The 20,767-nt window shown below is 46.8% G+C and overlaps 1 protein-coding gene across 1 annotated transcript in view; it reads right to left on the minus strand.

Moving 5' to 3' along the window:
• The window catches only part of ZGRF1 (zinc finger GRF-type containing 1), a 289,898-nt gene that overhangs the window by 203,708 nt on the left and 65,423 nt on the right, over window positions 1-20,767 (minus strand). The window contains exon 5 of the mRNA XM_086963269.1: window positions 18,073-18,232. Coding sequence (XP_086819395.1) covers window positions 18,073-18,232 — 160 coding nt within the window. The remainder of the gene's footprint in view (window positions 1-18,072; window positions 18,233-20,767) is intronic.

Genomic DNA, 20,767 nt, shown 5'->3' on the forward strand with positions numbered 1-20,767 from the left:
AGAATCAGCATAGTACTTACCTAGTTAAAAGGGAAGATCATACCTAAGGAAAAAGGGCTTGCAAATGTGCCTTTTTTAGATTTTATTAGGCAGGTAAAGAGGCTTGGAACTGCTCTTATGAATTCTGGGATCTGGACATTTTAAAAACGAAAAACTAAAGTCTCTACCAGTTCCGCAGCCCCCTTCGACCATCCATGAAGGTTAGTTAGCACCCTTAAACACTGTACTTCTAATCCTTGAGACAGACTAAAAATTAAATGCAATAGCCCGTCTCTTCAACAGTCCACTAGTGGCCTGTTCATGAACTCTTTGGAAAAATATTTCTGCTCTGCCCATCTGCAGTAACTGTTACGTTGGCTTGATTCAGATGATAAGTCCCCACATACAGAGCAAAGGATGGTAAACCTTTCTCCTGAAACTGTTCATATATCCGATTTTACCCCTACCTGGTGTTTTGCTACCAGGCTGACAGAGTGATACACTTACCATGGGAACCTTCTCAAAGCAACCCTGACCACTAGAAACTTAATTATTTGATGGTATCCTTAAACCTTAGATTCAATTCTAGACTTAATACTTTCAGCCTTTTTATTAAAGTCGCTTGGGCAACTTGATACATAAATGCCGAAGAGGCCTCATGGCTCTGACCAAAACGTGTGAGACAAATCAACAAAAAGTGTTAACCCACAAAGAATATCAATAGCGCACTACGTCAATAGGAAAAGGTTCTATTTCTCCAACAGAAATGTTTTCAATTCCATCGTGAATTCCATCCTGAAGGTGACCATGTCTTGATCCACTTGGATATGTCGATACAAGGTATTCCCATGAGACAAGGTATTCCCATAATGCATGGCTTAGCACTGAAAAACTGTCTACTTCTAGTGCAAATTTTCCATGCTGAAGTAATTTTGAAGAGTAACACAATGGAGTGCTTCAATGCTCTAGCTTGATATTGGCAAACTCATCCTTGTCTCAGAATGAGAAACCTCTGTTGTAGAAGAATGGATGAGCGATACCAGTGGTTAAATTGTGAAAAAATATTTGGCGAGGTTATTGTCAGGAGGCAGCATGCACCAGCCCATTGCTCATATTAGTGCGCCAATTACAGAACCAAATACTAACCATGAAACCCTACAAGTGGGGCGGGCTGTGGCATAATGAACAGAGCTGCCGTTTTGGAGCTGGAGAACCAGGTTCAAGTCTCGGCGTAGGCCCAACATCCTGTGATTCTGGGCAGATCACTTAATTTCCCCAAGCCTACCATAAATTAATGCGTCCTTAATTGGTGCTCATGAAAAGCGCACCAATACTTTTGGGTCAGGTTTGCGCTATAAGCACCGGGGTTGACGATTAAGTGGCAGTGCTGAGAATCAGAAACCACTTGCTCAAATTAACCCCTTCACTGCGGCGGCTATTCCGCCGCAGTGCTAAGGGGGCGGGGCGGAAATACGGTGGGCGCATGCTGGTGACGGAACCGCTCCGTCACCAGCGTCGGTTGCGCTGTGCTTATGACGGAGCGGTTCCGTCATGGCCCCGCCCGCTCAATAGAACGCTCAGCGCAGGCGCGGAATTCGCGCCGCGCAGGAGCGTCGGGCGGGCCATGACGGAACCGCTCCGTCATCAGCACAGCGCCACCGCAGCTGATGACGGAGCGGTTCCGTCATCAGCAGGGGAGGGGTTAAACACTGACTATACACAGCACTTCTAATTAAATGCAATAAATACATGGCATGCAATGGAAAGATTGTATTGCTGTGAAGAGGTGCTTCTTGGGTTTCATGCCCACAGGAATAAGCACAGACACTCTGTTAGGCGTCTGTAGTGAGATGAGTATGTACTCTGGGAGATCAAAATATACTCCATTAACATAGTAAATATGTGCTAGCATAGAGGATACTACGGTACTGACTCTCCAGGTGTATGGCAACTTTCAAAACAGTCTCGAGAGTAATCAATGGTGGTATAATCCTGTTTATGATGCTGCTCCTACAAGGGCCTCATAGATAGATTTTAGTGAAACTGAGCACTAAGGTTACAGTCTTAAGAGCATTGGCACGATAGAGGTTTGTATTTGTATTTGTATTTGTATTTTAGATTTGTAGAGCGCCTTATCACCCCGGGGTCTCTAAGCGCTTGGCAGGCGAGTGGATACTGGCAAAAAAAGAAGCAGGCTAGATATTACCCCATGCCTCTTGGAAAAGCACGGTTTTTAGCTTTTTCCTAAAAGGTAGGAGCCTGGTTTCTTTGCGCAGATTTTCAGGCAGTTGATTCCAAGCTTTGGGAATTGTGTGGGAGAACGTCCGTCCTCCAATGGAGGACAGTTTGATCCTGGGACAGATCAATAGTGCGGCATCTGCTGAGCGTAAGTTCCTGTTGGGAGCATATGTGACAAGGCGTTTTTTGATATATTTCGGGGCTTGCCCATATAAGGCTTTCTGCGGGATGCATAGGCCTTTGAACTTGGCTCGTTGATTCACTGGCAACCAGTGCAGCTCACGAAGAAGGGGGTGGCCGGTGTCCTTCTTGGTTTATTATAGATGAGTCTGGCCGCGTCATTCATGACAATCTGAAGTCTTTTGGTAAGTTTTTTCGGAATGCCGAAATACATGACGTTACCGTAATCCAGTCGAGCCAGAATTAAAGCTGACACTGCTCTTCTGAGGGTGTCCGCCTTTAGGATGGGAGATAGTTTGCGCAGTTGTCTCAGGAGGCCTACACAAGTGCCCACCACCGCCGAGACCTGGGCTGACATAGTGAGATTTGTGTCGATAATTATGCCAAGGCTTTTTACTACTGTTGCCGGTACTAGGGGGTTGCCTAATTCTGTGGGCCATAGGAGGTCACTCCAAGGGCTAGATGCTGTCGTGATAGTAAGAACCTCTGTCTTGTCCGGGTTGATCTTTAAAAAGTTTGCCGTCATCCAGTTGACGGTAAATTTTAGAATATTCTTCAATTTTTGATCTGCCGTGGGGGAATTGCCTATCTGAATGATGATCTGGGTGTCGTCAGCATAATTGTATATACTACAGTCCATCTGATTCAGAGATGAAATGAGGGGCTGCAGATATGTATTGAACATCAAGGGGGATAGGGCTGAGCCCTGAGGGACTCCGCATGTAATCCTAGCCGCCTCTGACACCAGGTCATCCAGTTGTACTTTCTGAACCCGTTCACCAAGGAACGAGGTCAGCCAGGCGTGGGCCGTGCCCTTGATACCAAACTCCCCCAACCGCGACAGAAGGAAGTCATGATTGACCGTATCAAATGCCGCGGAGAGGTCGAGTAGCACCAGGGCACAAGGATCTTTATTATCTGTTTTAAGACGCAGATCATCTAGCACGGAAAGCATGACTAATTCCGTGCTATTGTGGGCTCTAAACCCCGCTTGGTTGGGTTCTAGTAGTGAATTACTCTCCAGGTGGTGAGAGAGGCTGGACAGCACATGATGTTCCAGTATTTTAGCTAAAAAAGGCAGTTAAGAGATGGGCCCTGTAATTCTTTCGGATCTTGGTGTCAGCTCCAGCTTTTTTTAGCAAAGGAATCAGTCGTGCCTCCTTAAGAATGGAGGGGACTTGTCCGGAGGTCAGGGAACCGTTTAGGAGCAATAAAATGTCGTCCTCCAGACCTGGCCACGCTTGTTTAAATATCTGTGGGGGGCAAGGGTCCGCCGGAGAGCCAGATTTAACTTGGTTCATCACTTTTTTCAAGGTTTTCTTGGTGAGTAAGGGTAAGGAAGTTAACGGCTCAGTGACTGTGGGGGGGAGGGTTTGGGGGATTACCGGGCAGTCAAATATGGGGGTGCAAGGAAGAACTGTATGGGACTCTATAGCCAAGAAGCGGAGAAGTCAAACATAAAGAGTGGGAGTGGAAGCAGAGAGGAGCGACCAAACAGAAATGATTTAGGCTAGTTCACATCAGTGCCCAGGATATTCATATCATTAAGTCGCCTTATCCTGAGTAAATTGTCCACTTCATTAAAGGTGGCACATGGACTAAGAAGGATCAGGGCAGTTGTTTGTGAATTGTTAAAGATAATCCAAGATCCTCATAAATGGTCATTAGCAAAGGGTGTTGTGTTTTCAAAAATGTGACTTTCTTCATAACGGCCTTTTCCAGGAGTTTAGCTTGATAGCACAAGTTCAAAACAGGTCTAGAGTTAGCCGAGTAGGAGGCATCAAACCCTTTTTTTAGTAATGGTAGCAGAGGGTCATTCTTGAGATCAGAAAGCAAATTGCAAGCATGTGGACAGAGAAGTTAACAAGGGTTAATATATGGCAGACAAAGGGACCAAGAGTTACTAAGAAGCACAAACAAGCAGGCAGCAAATATCAAGGACTGACTCTGTACATTTTCTACATTTGACCAAGATCTAAAATTCTTTCATGGGAAGAAATACAAATAATCCAATTTCACATGTGTTCACCTATCAGTTGTAGTAGTTTAGGTGGATTGCCAGTAATCAAAATGATAGTAGAAATCTTGGTGTTAATAAAAGTGGAAAGCTGATCACGCAAATCATGAGAAGGAGGTGCAAGGAGGTGCATGACAATTAAGGTTTCCAAAGAATGAAAACCGTGAAGCATTTTACAAAGTTATTTTTGAGGTAACTACATCTTTAAAATATATTTAGAATCATGGATTATATTTTCTTGCTGAACTAGAGCTCTGTAATGATGAGATTTTGGCAGTTGGCACTGGAATCACAATGCAAACTCTTTTTTGGGTGGTATTGTAGTTTAAAAACAGAAATATGCCTGGGACCACAGGAAGGCAGAATGTAGGGAGTGTATAAATCATACTACATCAGTACTTATGGGCCCAAATCCGACTCGCTCATAGTGCCTTACCTTCCCTCCTATTCTTCCCAGAGTAAGAGGTAAATTGCCACCCCAGAACACAACTCTCTAGTTCTCAAGGGAACCCGAAGAAACAGACCATCACCTTTTCTTTTCTCACTCATGCACGTCCATAACAAGCAAAAGAGAGACACAAAGAAAGTTTATAATAATTATTGAAACTATTGTGTTCTATCCTGAAGCAACTGTGCTGCAATTAGAAAACATATGCAACTGAGTAAAGTGATCAGCATTACAAGTAAACTATAAACAATGTTAAGTGCTACCATGGTGAACGATATATCTGCCTCAGCCTATCCTCACTAGATGAGCACAGTGATATATCAGAGATCTCTAGGATGAAAACTGGGTCTTATACCTGGCATTTGGCAGTTAGGTAGTCGGCATCTTAGGTTGCGCAACGCTGGCATGCCAGTCCCTGGACCTTTTCCTATGCAAGAATCCTCCTCTTTGTTTTCAAAGGGCAAGTCTTGGTGTATATGATAAGAGGTGTCTACTTGAAAATAGCAGATGTATCTGTGTGTTGAGTTTATATGCCAAGCTGTGCTGCTAACCGATCAAAGAAAAACGCAGGGCATGGTGTTGTTCGACCTTGTACAAAATGATCAGACTGAGTCTCAGAAAGGAGAACTGAATAACAAAAATAAGTTCAGCGTATTTCTAAAACAATATTGTGGCACAAAAACATACGCACTGTGTGTAACGTGCAAAGCGGCCTACAACATGCACCTAGGCTAAAATAAGGGAGAACTAAATGGGCTCTAAAGGGAACTCATGACCGTATAGCAATTTAGCTTTGTCCAAATTGAGATTAAAGCCATCCAGTTTTCTTTCTGAGGACTCAAATTGCATTGATAAATTAGACAATTTTTATCGAGAGCCATAGAGAGACAGCCATTAAAGGCCATTATGAGATGTGAGCCATCATCATATCAATTAGCAGATGAGTTCATACTTGAATTAGGCTACCTACTGCCTTACAAGTCCACTAAAAGTGATTTTCAGGGTTCTTGTGATGGACAGATATAAATAATGGGAATTTTTTAGATGGGAATTGCAATGCTTATCGCACAATGAACTATATGACCAAAAGGATAGGGTGGCTAAACTATATTGCATTCTTCCTTGCAAGTCATATATTTAGGGTATAGTCCTTAATGTGAATGCAGCCTACCAGCACTTGTTCAAAGTGCAGTTTGGATGCAGAGTTTTCAAAGTATGGTTATCAAAGTATTCATTATGGATTTTCAAGCAACTAAATTACAGCCTTCAATTTAGAACAGGGAGAGTACATTAAGGTAAAAAGTTTGAGAAAAGTAAAGATTTACTCTGCCCAATTAAATCTGAAACGGTTAGAGACTTAGATATGATGTTTGTTTCCTTAAGAAAATCAGGTACACGGCAGACCCTTTTTAGTAGAAAAGGAAATTGAAATATTTCATTAAGTTATTGTTCAATAAGAATGATTTGGGGGAGGGTTATATAGGTCCCTTGGTCTCTTTCTGTGCAAAAAAATCTGATCATAACAGAAGATTAGTTGAGCAGGGCTATATTCAATGGAGCCTTCAATAAAACTCTTTTGTTTCGAGGTGGGGAGTATAACATATTCAGCCTCTGTGATTTAGATGTTATGTTTTCTTTTTTAACCTCCATAGTGAAGCTTTGGATTGATAAGAATCTTACTGCATTTAATCAATATGCAGGGGGCGTGGCTTTAGTGCGAGGTGGAATTGCTGCCTCTTGAGGGAGCTCGGCAAGCCGGATTCACAATTCGATCAATACCATCCGTCATAGCCACCTGTGCGATACCAGGACCACTTGGGACGGTGACTCATCATGACGTGTTGATGCGGGGAAGTTTACATGCCTGTAGCCACGGTAAAACTGCCTGAAATGGACGATTATGTGCTGACCCGGCCGGAAAGAAAATGGCGCCTGCCCGTATCTCGGCTGCTGAGATGCATCGCTGAAACTCAGTAAGGGCGGTGATCGAGCCCGTGCGGACATGCTTTCGGAGCGGTAGACCGGCTGCGGCGCCGGGGGCGGAGACCTGCAGACAGCAGACGCTTCTACATTGGAACTGCGCCCGGCGTTGCAGCCGTGGTGACCGGGAGCGTGAGGGACCGGTGGGCCCCGGGCTGCTGCGGCGTGGTGCGCAAGACCCGCCCGAGTGGACGGGCCCATCAAATGAGGAGCCTGGTGCGGTCTGTGGCAAACGACTTCGGGCAGAGCTAGTACCGGAGGGGAGGACTGGTGTTGCCGAACAGGTGCGGGAGCTGCAGGGAGCGGTCACCTGCGCGCTACAGCCACATCCAACGCGACAGCGGTGGTGGCCGGGAGCAGGAGAGTCCCGTGGGTTCAAAGCTGCTACGGCGAGGTGTGCGGGACTGGTCTGGGAACATCGGATGAACCATCAAGGAGTCTGGTGCTATCAGCTTGACGAAGGCACAGTAAGTGGGGTGTGAGGCGCAGGCTGGGCCTCGTGTGGGTCAGGCAGTGCGGCCCTGTTTGGATGCCCCAGTATATATGCGTGGTGGTACCTGGCAGGGTTGGGGCTGTCTGGCTTTCTGAGGTGCAGGAGCGTGGCACCCCTATGGTGGGCATTGGTTGTATGTGGATCTGACACTCTGCGGTGGGGAAGTACTAGCCGGAGCGTCCCAGTGTGAAGGCTGGCCTGCTGTTTCGGGTCGGCGGGCAGGGGGCGCTGCGGGGGTTCCCGAGCTACTGAGGAGCAGGTCGCAGCGATGCCCTGTGTGCATAGAGAGTCCCAATACGTCTTATAAGTCTCCTGCAAGATCATCTATTGGACAGTGATGTGCGCACTACATGGAGGAAGAGATCGGCTGCACACGTGGCAGGCGTAGGGCTCTACAGTGGTGACCACAGGTCTTTTTGATGCTGAGGCTGGGTGTCCTGGGTGCTGGCTGTGACTCGCTCTGAGTGAAGGAGCTGCTTCAGACCTATTTGGGGCGCACAAGGCGATGTGACCTGCAGACTACAGTCTATGTGTCTCGATACCAGCTGACTCCCCCAGATTGTGACGGCTGCGGAGCTGCAGAGCGGGTGTGAAACTGGTAGGCCTTTCGACGGTGGGGACCACTGAGACCGGGTATGAGCAAAGTGGCGAGGCTGGATACTGCACAGTACCCTGTTGACATCATCACAAGTATGGGAAAGTCTGACCCCAAACAGTCCAAGCTGCAATTTGACAATAAACGCAGCACACGTGCCAGTGAAGCAATGGGTGATCAGGGCGGGTCGCAGGGTGCCTCGGGGAATGGTGAAAGACACGGAGGATGACACCAGAACTATCCTGTTAGAGCTACGAGCTGGCATGAAGTAATTTGATAGTAAAAAAGATGCGCTGGCGTCTGGACTGAATGTGGTAAAGAAGAAAAAGATAAGCATGAGCACCGGCTAGACGTCCTGGAAAATAGATTATCAGACACGCAGGATTCGTAAACTGAGTCTCGGACGGAAATCTTGCAGATGGAGAAGGTACTGGGAATTATATGGGCAAAGAACGAGGACTTGGAAGCGTGCTCTAGGCGCAACAACCTCCGCATTATTGGCCTGCCAGAATCCACCGCCATTTCCAAAATGCAGTCATTCATAGATGGGTTACTGCGTGAACTGTTTGGCTCAGTGTTGTCCACAGTAATGATAGCGGAGAGGGTACACCATTCCTTGGGTCCCAGACCTCGGCCGGGTGCACCACCCCGCCCGATAATTGCGCTCCTCCTGAACTATGCTGACAGAGACGCTGTCCTGAGGGAGGCTAGGGCTAAGGCCCCTGTTACATATAAGAGAGACACATGATATTTTTTTCCCGACTACACTCCAGTAGTGCAGGCAGCTAGGAGGGAGTTTGTGCCAGCGAAAAGAATGCTGCAGGCTGCTTTGGTGCCCTATGCTATGTTATACCCGGCCAAATTGAAAATAACGCACAAGGGGCAGGGGCACTTCTTTATTGACTCAAAGTTGGCCCTAAAATTCTCAAAGCACATCTGTAAGTCTAGGCCTTGGCAGGGTGGGACGGAGAGCACAGCAGCGTCATCGAGCTTGGAGGAAACAGACTGAGTTTGGTGATATTGTATTCAATCTGTTGGACATGGGCAGGTTTTTTTTTTCTCTTTTGTTGGTACCAGTCGCGAACAGATGTTGATCCGATACTCTATGTTGAGCATGTGGTGGACAGGAAGTGCTTCCCTAAACACACGTTATTTGTTTCATGAGGTTACAGTCAGTTGGAACTGATCAGTGTATCAGATGCTGGTCAAATTCATTATTAAGACGCAGAGGTGTCCTACAATGACTTACTCTGGAAACCACACCTCGGTGTGAGTTTTTGTTGCCGATCCTGTCCCCCTAGCGAGTGTTCCCCAACTGTTGAGTTGTATGGTAAATGGGGTTGATGTGTGGGTGGGGGGTAGGTTTCGATCTCGACCTAATTGGGAGGTTGGAGTGGGCGAGGGGAGGGAAGTGAGGGGTCTGTGTTGTATTTTCTTTTTACACATCTTCCACTGAAGTTGGTTGGAGTGAAAGCTAAGAAATGTGAGGGATTACCTAGATACGATGTTGGCGGTACCCCTTCGCAGTTGGTCGAGTCAATGATGGGTTGGACAGGAGCTGATCAGAGTTGTGATGGGTGATAAGATTTCAAATGTTGACCAGGAATGTGAGAGGCCTCAACTCACCTAAAAAAGTAAGAGAAGTGGTAGCCTATTTGAATCGACATTCAAGTACACATAGCCCTGCTGCAGGATACACACTTGACAAAAAACACTGAACGGGGAATTGCGGGGAGATGGGCGGGTTTTAAGCTGGCAGCTTCATTTTCATCATATGCAAGAGGCACGATGATATTGGTAAAAAGAGGAGTAGTGTTTCAGCCAGCCCGTACATTTGTTGATGACTAAGGTAGATGTGCGATGGTGCAGGGGAGGTTGGGAGGTTCGTTGGTGACTATAATTAACATGTACGGACCCATTGTGGATGACCCGGTGTGTTTTTCTCGATTGTATGGGGTATTGAGAACTTATCTAGAGACTACCTTGTTGTGGGGGGGGGCTTAAACACATATTTAAACCCTGATCTGGATAAGTCCAATCCAATGGCTCATCGCACGCCCAAAGTAGCCGGATGTGTTTCCTGCGCCATGGAGGAATTTGGATTGAGTGACGTGTGGAGAGTGAGGAACCCCCTGGCTAAAGAAGGAACACATGCAACACGTTTGCATAAAAGCTGGTCGAGGTTAGATTACTTGCTGCTGGGAGGGGAGGCCATGGACTGGGTGCGGGAGGTGGTGAATCTACCACGCACATTGTCGGATCATAATCCAGTGCAGCTAGACTAAGAAATCCAGACGGCCTTGCATCGCCCTTTCACATGACGGCTGCGCTCCGAGGCACTGCTCGACCCGATATATGAGAACACAGTGAGAGAGGCTATTGAACAATATTTTGCAATTAATAAGGGTACGTTAAAAGAGGCCTCAATGTTGTGGGAGGCCTTTTAGGTCACGAACAGGGGGGTGCGCATTAGCACCGCCTCTGGCATACTAAGGGACATTAGGATGCAGCTACAAAACACTGAGAATGCCCTGCGAGAGTTGGAGCGTAGCTATGCCACGACTCCGGCGGCAGATACCTTGGCTCGTATAAATGAGTCGCTCAAAGACTATGACACATTGGCTGAAACTAAGATCAAATATCTATCGTGCAGACACACGGCCAGACGTTATGGGGAGGGAGGAAGACCGGGGCGCACACTGGCAAACAAGATTAAAGATCGCATGGAGCAGCCACATACTGATATGATCACAGACGCACATGGGGGAACATTATCGTCCACTTGCCATTACAGAACAATTCAGAGAATTTTATGCAGATTTATACACTTTCAAGGGGGGTGCGGCGGAGACTGAATTGGAGGAATATCTAGAAGATGTAGCGTGCGCCTGGCTATCAGATGCGCACAGAGAGTCATTGTGTGTGCCTATAGACGAGCAGGATATCAAGGCAGCGATCTCAGCTCTTTCTAAAGGGAAAGCACCTGGGCCTGATGGCCTCAGTGTGGAATTTTATAAGATGTATACAGACCTACTCTCTCCATACTTATTAGAGATGTACGCTGAGGCGCATGAGTCTGGGAAGCTACCGCCGCCATTGCAACAAGCATTGATAATAACCCTGCTCAAAAAAGATAAGCCGCCGGACAGATGTGACTCCTATCGCCCTCTGTCGCTGATCAATATTGATGCGAAAATATTGGCTAAGATCTTAGCGACAAGGTTGCAACCCCTGATGTTGTGCCTGGTCTTGCCTGATCAGTCGGACTTTATATCTGAGAGAACCACGTTGCATAATCTTCAGACTATATTTTCCATGTTCCACATACTTGAGCTGAGCATGTTAGCTGCAGCTGTACTACTAGACGCGGCAAAAGAGTTTGATTCGGTGGAATGGAATGATATGCTTTTTGTTTTGCGGCGGATGGGATTCCCACCCTTATTCATACAGTGGATTGGAGTGCTCTATGCGGACCCGTCGGCTAGAGTGTGTGTTGGAAGGCTGACTTCCGAACCTTTTAGCATAGAGAGGGGCACGAGTCAGGGATGTCCACTATCCCCACTGCTATTTCCAATCATACTGGAACCATTGGCGTGTGTCATTCTGCAGAGGCATAGGGAGACGGCACTAAATGTTAACTATTGCACTGTAGCTATATCGTTATACACCGGTGATATGGTACTTTTCGTTCGTGAACCCTCTCGGTATCTGGCACAGCTGCTCCGGGAGTACGTTTGATTTGGTCGAATATTGGGCCTCTTTGTCAATTGGGACAAATCCACTATCAGTCCGCTGACGGAGTCCTCTGTACAACCAGATAAGGATTTTCCGCTGGTATAGTCTATGGAGCCGGTAAAATACCTTGCAGTCTGGATCCACAGAGATCCGAAAATAGTTATATGGGAAAACTATGGGAGAGCATACACCAGGTTGGAGCAGCAGGTAGACGTCTGGGTTTCGCTGCCGCTATTACCGGCGGATCGCATTGCACTAATTAAAATGGTGGTCTTGCCACGGTTTCTGTACCTGTTTGTTAATATCCCGGTGGTATTAACGATGAGATTTTTCCATAATATTTAAGGGGCTTTATTGCGGCTAGTCTGGGTTGGCAAAAACGCTTGTGTGTAATGGTCGACTCTCACCAATGGGTATGACAGGGAAGGGTTCGGAGCGCCGGACTTTTTTGCTTACAATCTGAGTGCGCAGGCACAATACGTATATTACTGGCTGAGACCACATGCATATACTCTGCATGTTGCGGTGGAGGAGGGGGATGTCTCCCAGGTTCCGTTGCACAGCATGATTACTCACCGGGCACGCGGTTCCCCGATAACTGAAATACATGCGTTGCACGCAGGCATTGCCGCCAGGCAGGCGATAGGGTGTTTGGCGCACAAGCTGCTGCTATATGCTCCGGCCCTGTATGTAGAGCACCACGCTGCGCTGTCGGTGACTCATGAGGTGCCGTCGATGCGTTTGCTTCATGAAGTAGGCTTTCAACGGATGCAAGATGTATATCCAGACGGGTAGTTTATCACACAGGATGCTCTCCAATACATTAGCAATCCACCATTGCTATTCAGGTTCGCAATGCACCAACTGCGACATGCGATTAGGGTGCATTACACCACGTACCCTCTGGAGCCTCCCACGCTGCTATCACTGCAGTTTGTTCTTACCACTCCCACTAATAAAAAACTGATCTCCAGATTATATAAGATGATTATGGATGAATGTATAAATGGACCGGACAGAAGCTGGGAGAGATGGAATACCTGCCTACCTGAGCCAATTTCGGAGAAGGAATGGAAGTATGTATGTGAATTGACAGGGACGCTCATTATGAATGGGAATCTACGCATCACCCATTTTAAATATATACATCAGGTGTATTACACTCCTGCACGGATGCATAGTTTTGGACTGTGTGATTCTGATTGTTATGTGCGTTGCGGGCAGGGGATCGCAGATTTTTTACATTTGGCTTGGGGATGTCGAAAGGTGTATGAGTTTTGGGAAGTGGTGGTGCGAAACTTAAGGACTATGGTAGATGTGGAGCTCCTGTGTACTCGCTTGTCTGCCTGCTCTGCTGCGTGCCACACAACAGAGGAGTGAGTGGGATATTTGTAAGATTGGCCTTGCTGATGGCTGCGCGAAGGGTGGCGATTACGTGGGGGGGAAAACGTAATCTGAAAGTAGGACACTGGTTAAAGGACATTGTTGGACCCGGCCCTTTAGGCAGGTTCACCCCGAGACTTTTTGCTTTTTCCTAGCCTGTTTCTGGAACCTGGTGGTGGTGATTTTAGGCCTCTACGCACTTTTTCACTGTGGTACAGTGTAAAGTGCTTGAGCTCTCTGTGTATGTGTGGTGAGTGACCTGCCCTCCCATAGGTATGAATGGGGAATATGTATGCCCATGGTAGTTCCTGATGTGTGGGGAGTGCAGGGGCGAGTTTGGTATGAGAGAACTCGTAAGACTGAATGCTGCGAAATGGTATAGGCGGCATGACTGCGTCTAGTCTAGAAGTGCCACTTTTAGAAGTTGGCATATTTGTGTAATTTGTGTCTGGCGTGTGATTGGCTGGTGAGCCTGGGTCAGGAGTGCCTGGGCCTGCTTGTGGATTGACTGTCTGGTTTGAGGATGACAGGGTCTGCAGAGCCCCCAGGAGGTTGTCTGAGTCAGCCCGTGGATGAAAGGCAGCATCTGCTGCCAGGGAAGTGGGAGGAGATAGCACCTGATAGTGAAGGGCTGTGCCTGCCTGACCGCAATGCTGGCTCCAACCCCCCGCTGGGCGACTGTCACCTCTGTCCCTGATACTGAAGGGACTTCCCTATAACCAGTCCTAGCTGGTTCTCACACTGCCTGCACAAAGACTTCAAAGACTTTTCTGTGTATAAGAAGGGGCTGTGTCCCCTTCCAATTTGTTCTTGTTTCTGACTTGAATCTACCAGGGGCGGGCGCTGCCCAGCCCCTGGATGCCTGGAGGACTTCTGGGGGACCCCTCTGCCTTGCCTGGGCTGATGGGGGGACTTGGCTTTGCCCTGAATTTCTGCTGTTTTCCTGGACTCTGGAGACCCTTGTGCTGGGTCCCCTTTGCTTCGCCTTCCTGAAGGACTTTGTGGAGGACTTTTGGGGCACTAGTGCCTGAGGAGCGCTTTGATTGTACTTGTTGCTGGACTGGTGACCTTTGGCTGCCTTTTAGCGCTAGGAGCGCTTTATTTTTCTGTTGTAGCGCTTGGAAGCGCTCGACTTGCTATTTTTAGCGCATGGAGCGCTTTAAATTTCCTTTGGCGCCTGGGAGCGCTCTATCTGTGTCCTAGCGCTTTGGAGCGCTTTGTTTCCCCCAGCGCTTGAGAGCGCTTTTATTTCCTGTTTATTTGTTGAAATTTACAACGGGAGTCCACCCCGTGCTGTGGCGAGGAAATCGCCGCCGTGGCCTCGACAGCGCGACCAGAGCCAGTGGGCTCGTCAGGAGGGCCTCGCTGCCATTGGCTGGCCCCAGGAAGAGTTGCCGCGCAGCCATTGGCTGCCCACAGGAAGTAGATGTACGGCCCGCCGCCTGGTTGTGGGCAGGGCCAGGTGGACGTGTTTTTCCACTTCCCCCTGCCTGGGGGAAGCCATGGCCTGTTTTGCCGGTCTCCCGTGACGAGAAGGAGACCGGGGAAGAAGATGGCGGCGCCGTTTCTGGCAGGGCTCCCGTGTGCTGGAGAGAGCCCTGCCAGTGCAGGAGGGGCCCGGGTGAAGGAAGCTCCCCGAGTGAGGAGAGCCGCAGATCGCCAGAGAGCCGGTGAGTGCAGAGAAGGGGAGGTAGCGTAGGGGCACATTGCCGGTGCCCGCCCCTCCCCTCCAGTGGATCGCTCGTTGTGCTCCCGCGGCCCGGGGCTCCCATAGCTGTGGAGAGCCCTGGGGCCGCCAACCTGGAAGTGCGTCCTGCCGGTGAGTGATCCAGGGAGCTGGGGAGGAGAGAGACGAATCCGAGCGGCCCCGTGTATGCAGCGGGCCGCTACAACGAGGAGATAGTGGTGGGGAGGGCCCTGCTGGGTACCCCCGCCTGTGACTGTCAGGGTGCTCCGGGCGGCCCCACGTGCGAGAGGGCCGCCCCAACGTCCTGGGGGCAGTTCATGTCTAGAGCCTCGAGGCTCCCTGCCCGCAATATGGTTTTAGAGCCCTGAGAGGCTCCCTGGGCAGTTGTGAGATTTCGAGTCCCCCAGAGAGGGACTCCAACGAGGGGCAGAATTGTGATTGAGCCCCGAGAGGCCCCCTGCCCACATTGTTGGTTTGCGAGCCCAGAGAGGGCTCTTAGGGGGAAAGTTATTTGTAGAGCCTGTGTGGCTCCAGCGAGTGGGTGCAGTTTGCGCCTAGGGGCTAGTGACAGCCCCTGTCGCAGTTTGTCTCCAGCTGCCCAACAATTAGTGGGCAGCTGCACCGTTTAGGTGCAAGATGGAGAGTGAGTCCCTGAGAGGACAGAGGTGGCACAGTGGTGCCAGGCCTGCTACAGCTGCGCAGCACTTAGTGCCAGCTGCAACGTGTAGGCCCTTGTGATTGTTTCCAGGTGCCCAGCAAGTAGTGGGCACCTGCCCCGTTTAGGTTTTGCGCCAGTGGCGCACCCCTGGACTGGTGCTGCATGGCAGCGCGCCCTGACATTTGGACACAGGGCGTCTGAGCCCCAACAAGGCCAGTTGGCCTAGGGACTGCCACAGGTAGTGGCTTATGTGAGTTTTTGCGCAATTGTATGGTTCTTGCACCTCTGAATGTGTTTTCTTGCATCATGTGTTATTCCTGCACCTCTGAATGTTTTTAGACATCATGTGATTTTTGCGCTATTGTATTGCTCTGGCACCTCTGAATGTTTGTATGCATTATGTGTCTTCCTTTTCCCTGCGCTGCACCTCTGAATGTTTTAGGCATCATGTGTCTTCTTTTGCTACACCTCTGAATGTAGTTTATTGCATCATGTGCTTTGTTCTTAACACCGCTGAATGTGTAGGTTTATGCATCATGTGTTTCCCTTTACTACTCCTCTGAATGTATATGTATGCATCATGGGTAATGTGCTCCTTCTTAGACCCCTAAACGCTGTGTGATACTTAGGTGGTTGTCCTTACACCTCTGAATGTTTTAGGCATCATGTGTTTCTCTTTACTACTCCTCTGAATGTGTTTCATGCATCATGGGTAATGTGTTCTTGTTTATACCCCTAAATGTATTTTATTCTTAGGTGGTTGTTCTTTTTAGTACAGGTGGTCCTAGTGAGGTCCTGGTACCTGTTCCCAGTAGTTACTAGATGTATTTTATAACTGTTATCTTGTGCTATACTTATTCTATTTTCTACTAAGTGCTGATTCTGACAGTGGCCCATGTGGCCCTGTCCTGTACATAATCCCTTGTGAATATTGCCCGTGCCAGTTGGCACCATGGATATTGTGTGATACTATCTGATGTGTTTTTTACAATACAAAAGTTATTTTATAAATAACCTTGTGTGGAGTTCCTTTTGTGGTGTGCCTAGTATGTTGTGCGCTGGCGCAAATGCTTTACACATTGCCTCCGAGTTTAGCCTTACTGCTCGTGCCAAGCTACCAAGGGGGTGAGCAGGGGTTATCTTGGCGTGTGACTTCCTTGCCCTGACTAGAATGGTGGTTTCTGCCTGGCTTTGGCGTCAGCCTTAGCCTACCAGAAATAGCCAGTTCTAACAGACATGGTCTACTGTACAGAAACCCCGGAAACCTATGCGGAAGAATTACCAACAATATCGAGACCAAAAGACATTTGGGAGCCATGGCCCCTATTTCCATTGAATAGGTCGGCTGATGCTGAGTAGGGGGAGGACGGTGACAGGAGGGCAGAGGGGTATCCGGAATGTTGACTTGGTGATGCTGCAGTATTCCAACTAGACTATGTAACTAACGATTAGGATGGATCTGAGGATGTGTTTTTCTTTTTTATTGTTTTGCTTCTCATTCTGGCATTATCTGTCCGTTTATAGGACGTATAGGGACGTTGACATATTTGAGTTGATTTTGCTTCTTTGTCATACGTTGAATGTGATATATGTTGAAGGGGGATGTATTGTAAAGTAATTTGTCTGCTTTTTGAAAACTAAATAAAAAAATAAAGATTATTCAATGTGCATTTTTGGAACTTCTTATGGATAAAAGGCAACACCCTCACAGGTTTTATCCATTCTACTGAGGTGGAGAATGGTATGTACTTGAGGCAAATACATATTTTTCAGGTTTCTGTGATTGCAGTAGCATCAACATCAAAATCATGCATGAAATTAGGAGTGGAAGATACATAAGAGACCATAGATTTCTTGTTCAGGATGTCAACTTTGATGTGCTGGGTAGAATATGGGTTACTGGGTTTAAAGAAGGGCATTCCTCTGAGATTGCTTGGGCAGATTTATTTTTTATTGTGTTTTCGACACATGGCTCTTAAGATTGTTTTAGTAGGATGTCCTGTGCAATCTGTGATCACCAAGCGTTTAGGTTCCGGTGTGTTCGAGGAAATGTGCATGAAGGAATACTCTGAAGCACTGTGGTTGGTTTGCAGGTTAAGCTGTTTATGAGTGAGTTGAGTGAGGTATAATTGAGGGCAGGGGTTAGGAAAGCAGTCCCTACGAGGAGATTGCTTGTGGAAGAGAAATCGGGAAGATGGCCTGCAGAATTTGCATCATCTCATGTAAGCAATCAAGTTTAAGTTTTATGTCAAGTAGTTGATTATGGGGAGTGGATATGAGATCAGTGCTCTGGTAAGTGCTTAAATCTATGGAGTAAGTTTGTGTGCCGTTTTGTCTATTTTCACTCTATGATCTGTATGTAGATGATAATAGGGAGATCAGGGCAGTGGAGAACGGAGAGGAAGAGGTGCTATAGTTAGTAGAGATGGAAGGCATGGTATCATCATTAATGTTCCTAATCATGGTAAAAATCTTTAGTGTATGTCATTTGAAACAACAATTGTTGCTCATTTTCCTTCCAATAGTGATTTGTCTCAAATCTTGAAATTTTATTACATGGTTATACAACTGCTCTTTCCGAAACCTCCTTTGTATTTGCAGAATAGAGCTGGTAAAGCACCATACTTGTTTACGTATCGCTCACACGGTCAAGCATACGTTAACTTTTTCCAGTCTTACCCCAGCAGAACTCGGTCAACAGCAACATTTGTTGAGGAAGAGATCAGCAGTTTCCATGGGGTTTTCCTTGGGCCATCCTCTGCTTCACTCTTTTCAAAGAGCTGGACCAAGAACAACACTACCACTGACAACAAATAACTCTTTCCAGCTCCAAATACACCTGCAAATGTAAATGAGAAACAAATATTTTTATTTAATGTGTTATTTTCACCAGAAATTGTTTAAAAAGTGAAAATGAGCAACCTCTCCCAAAGGGTATGTAAAAGGTGGTGAGCAAAAGCAGAACATATTACAAACAAGAGAACGAGCTATTCTGGCAACTTGGTGAGGATACCTGTGTGGGAGCACTTCTTATGTCTTTACTGCAGTGTAACAGATACGGGGAAGGACATAGAAGGTCATGGTGTCCCTGGAGACTTTATGGGTATAAGCTTGCAGTAAAAAATAAAAGCTTACCAAAAAGACAACTCTGGACAAGGAGCCAAGAAATGTCTAATATTGTGATGACATAATGGGGTGTAGGATTTGCAAATATTTCACTGCGGGGCATACATCGATGCACTCTTGGTGCAAATGCTTGGCTTGCGGTGATCGACCTGTGTTATTATTAAAGGGGCGGGGCGAATGACGGGTGCCCCTCCCATACCTAATTTCTTAGGCCGTTGCCCCCAACTGATCGCTGCTATTGGTAATTGCTTTTATTTGATTATGCAAACAACCCTATAACACTCTGTTGCCTATTTCATGTACTAAAATAGTGTGCTGTTCGTCCAAATATCACATGTGGTACAGCATCTACCTCAAGCTTAATGTTATTTTACATATAGTCCCTTATACAGGACTATGAGTAGTCTTCTGAGATTCTTCACGTTACATCGCCGTTCACAAGCATACTTTCTCATGGACCTCCGACAGAAATACCACAGTTGGAGACCACGATCTGTCTGAGAAAGGCATACATTGTTACATCATGGCAATAATGGTTCCAAGGTCTTCCTGGCTTATAACCAAGTCAGGCTCACACAAACTGGGCTATCTGAGCCGAGGGATGTGCACCCCGCTCAAACAGGTTTGCAGTGCTGTATTCCACCTTGCACAATGCCACACCCTTTAAATGAAAATTATTAGTAGCGGAGACTAAGCAGCAAACGGAATTATTGAAAATACTGTGGTAGCTCTTTTTTAAATAATTTTTACATTCTTTCTATTCTGTATTGTCATTATAACTGTCATATTTGCTAGAAGCGCCTGGATACCCGTGGGATGACAGTACGCGCTATATACGTTTTAAAATCAATCAATCAATATGCTGTCCACTACCCTGGGTTCTAGCAGAGGACTCCTATCACAATAGTAAAGACTTCATTATTGTTTTCTGGCTTGTATTAAACACAAAAGGTAATGGGAGGAATGCTTCCAAATAATCTACACTAAAGGCAATCGCACAAGGCAGCATTCCAATCCATTATAATGGATTTCCTCGAGCAAGAGGGTCAGTACTGATTTGTATTAGGTGGGCCTCTTTCTAGAGTGGCACAGTGGGGTTGACACATGATGGGTTGGAATTCTACCCAGAGCGATTACCAGTATTCTGAAGAAACTTAAGACTAGTTAGACAGATTCGTTTTTTTATTCAGTGGCAAGGCCATGACGTCGCTGTGAAGGTGTAAACACCCCAGCACACAGCTTTTCTTTCGCAAAACCAAACTTGATCCACAGTGCAAAAGAATGAGGTGCAGACGTTTATAGCAGCTATGAATTATATGTTGGCAAATGTTCCAGCACATAGGCAACTGCAGCCCCTCACTAGCTAGCTCAACACCAGAGGAATCCCTTTGAGTGTTTAACATGAGCATCTGCATGTCATTGGCTCCAGAAGCACAGAAAGAGGTACTCCCATTCCAGTAATACCTCTAAAGCGCCGCCACACTGAAATTGCACTGAATTCACTGGTGATTCAGATGAGCAAATTGGTTTATGTTGGTATTTTTATGTACAGGAATTGTCAAAGGAAATAATACACTTTCATATCACATGCAATCACAAGTGGCTAAATCTCCTTCTCTACAGTTGGTGTTTAGTCAGACTAAATTAGGCCATAGGCAGGTTTCAGTCTTTAATCCCATTGCTAAGGAACTTGGCAAAAGCGAAAGGCTTTTGGGGTGTATTAAAAAGTGAATGATAAATGGATGTGAAAGTTAATGGAGAACCTTGGCTGATAAGAAAAAAATACTTTACATTTACATTACAGCTCTACAGCTTTGGTAGCTTTCATAGATTCATATGCCTGAATCATTCCCTGTCTAGTAAACTTCGGTAAGGAAAGTTAAGAAAGTAGTTTACAGAAAACACGATTTTAACATTGCAGTGTCCTCTTCACTGTATGACCTAATCTACAATCAAGGAGAGGGAGAGGGTAAGAACTCTACTCTCCTCAGTGGATTCAATAGTTCACATTTTTAACAGGTAGTAAAGAATCAGGAATAATGGAAACAGGGCGAGCCACGTGTGAATCTAAGGAGGATAGCAAAAAAAAGAAGACTAGCAGTTACATGTAAATAACGTTTTTTTCTTCTTTAGCATCAGATCGTTCATAGATTCACATCCTTTTATTATGCTTAACAGGGTGTAATCTGATGGTCATCACAACTAGTCAGAGAAAGACTCATGCAGGCCCAGATAAGGCGCAAAACAA

Source organism: Lissotriton vulgaris, chromosome 3_1 (assembly GCF_964263255.1).
Source record: "Lissotriton vulgaris chromosome 3_1, aLisVul1.2, whole genome shotgun sequence".
In the NCBI taxonomy this organism is placed as follows: Eukaryota; Metazoa; Chordata; class Amphibia; order Caudata; family Salamandridae; genus Lissotriton; species Lissotriton vulgaris.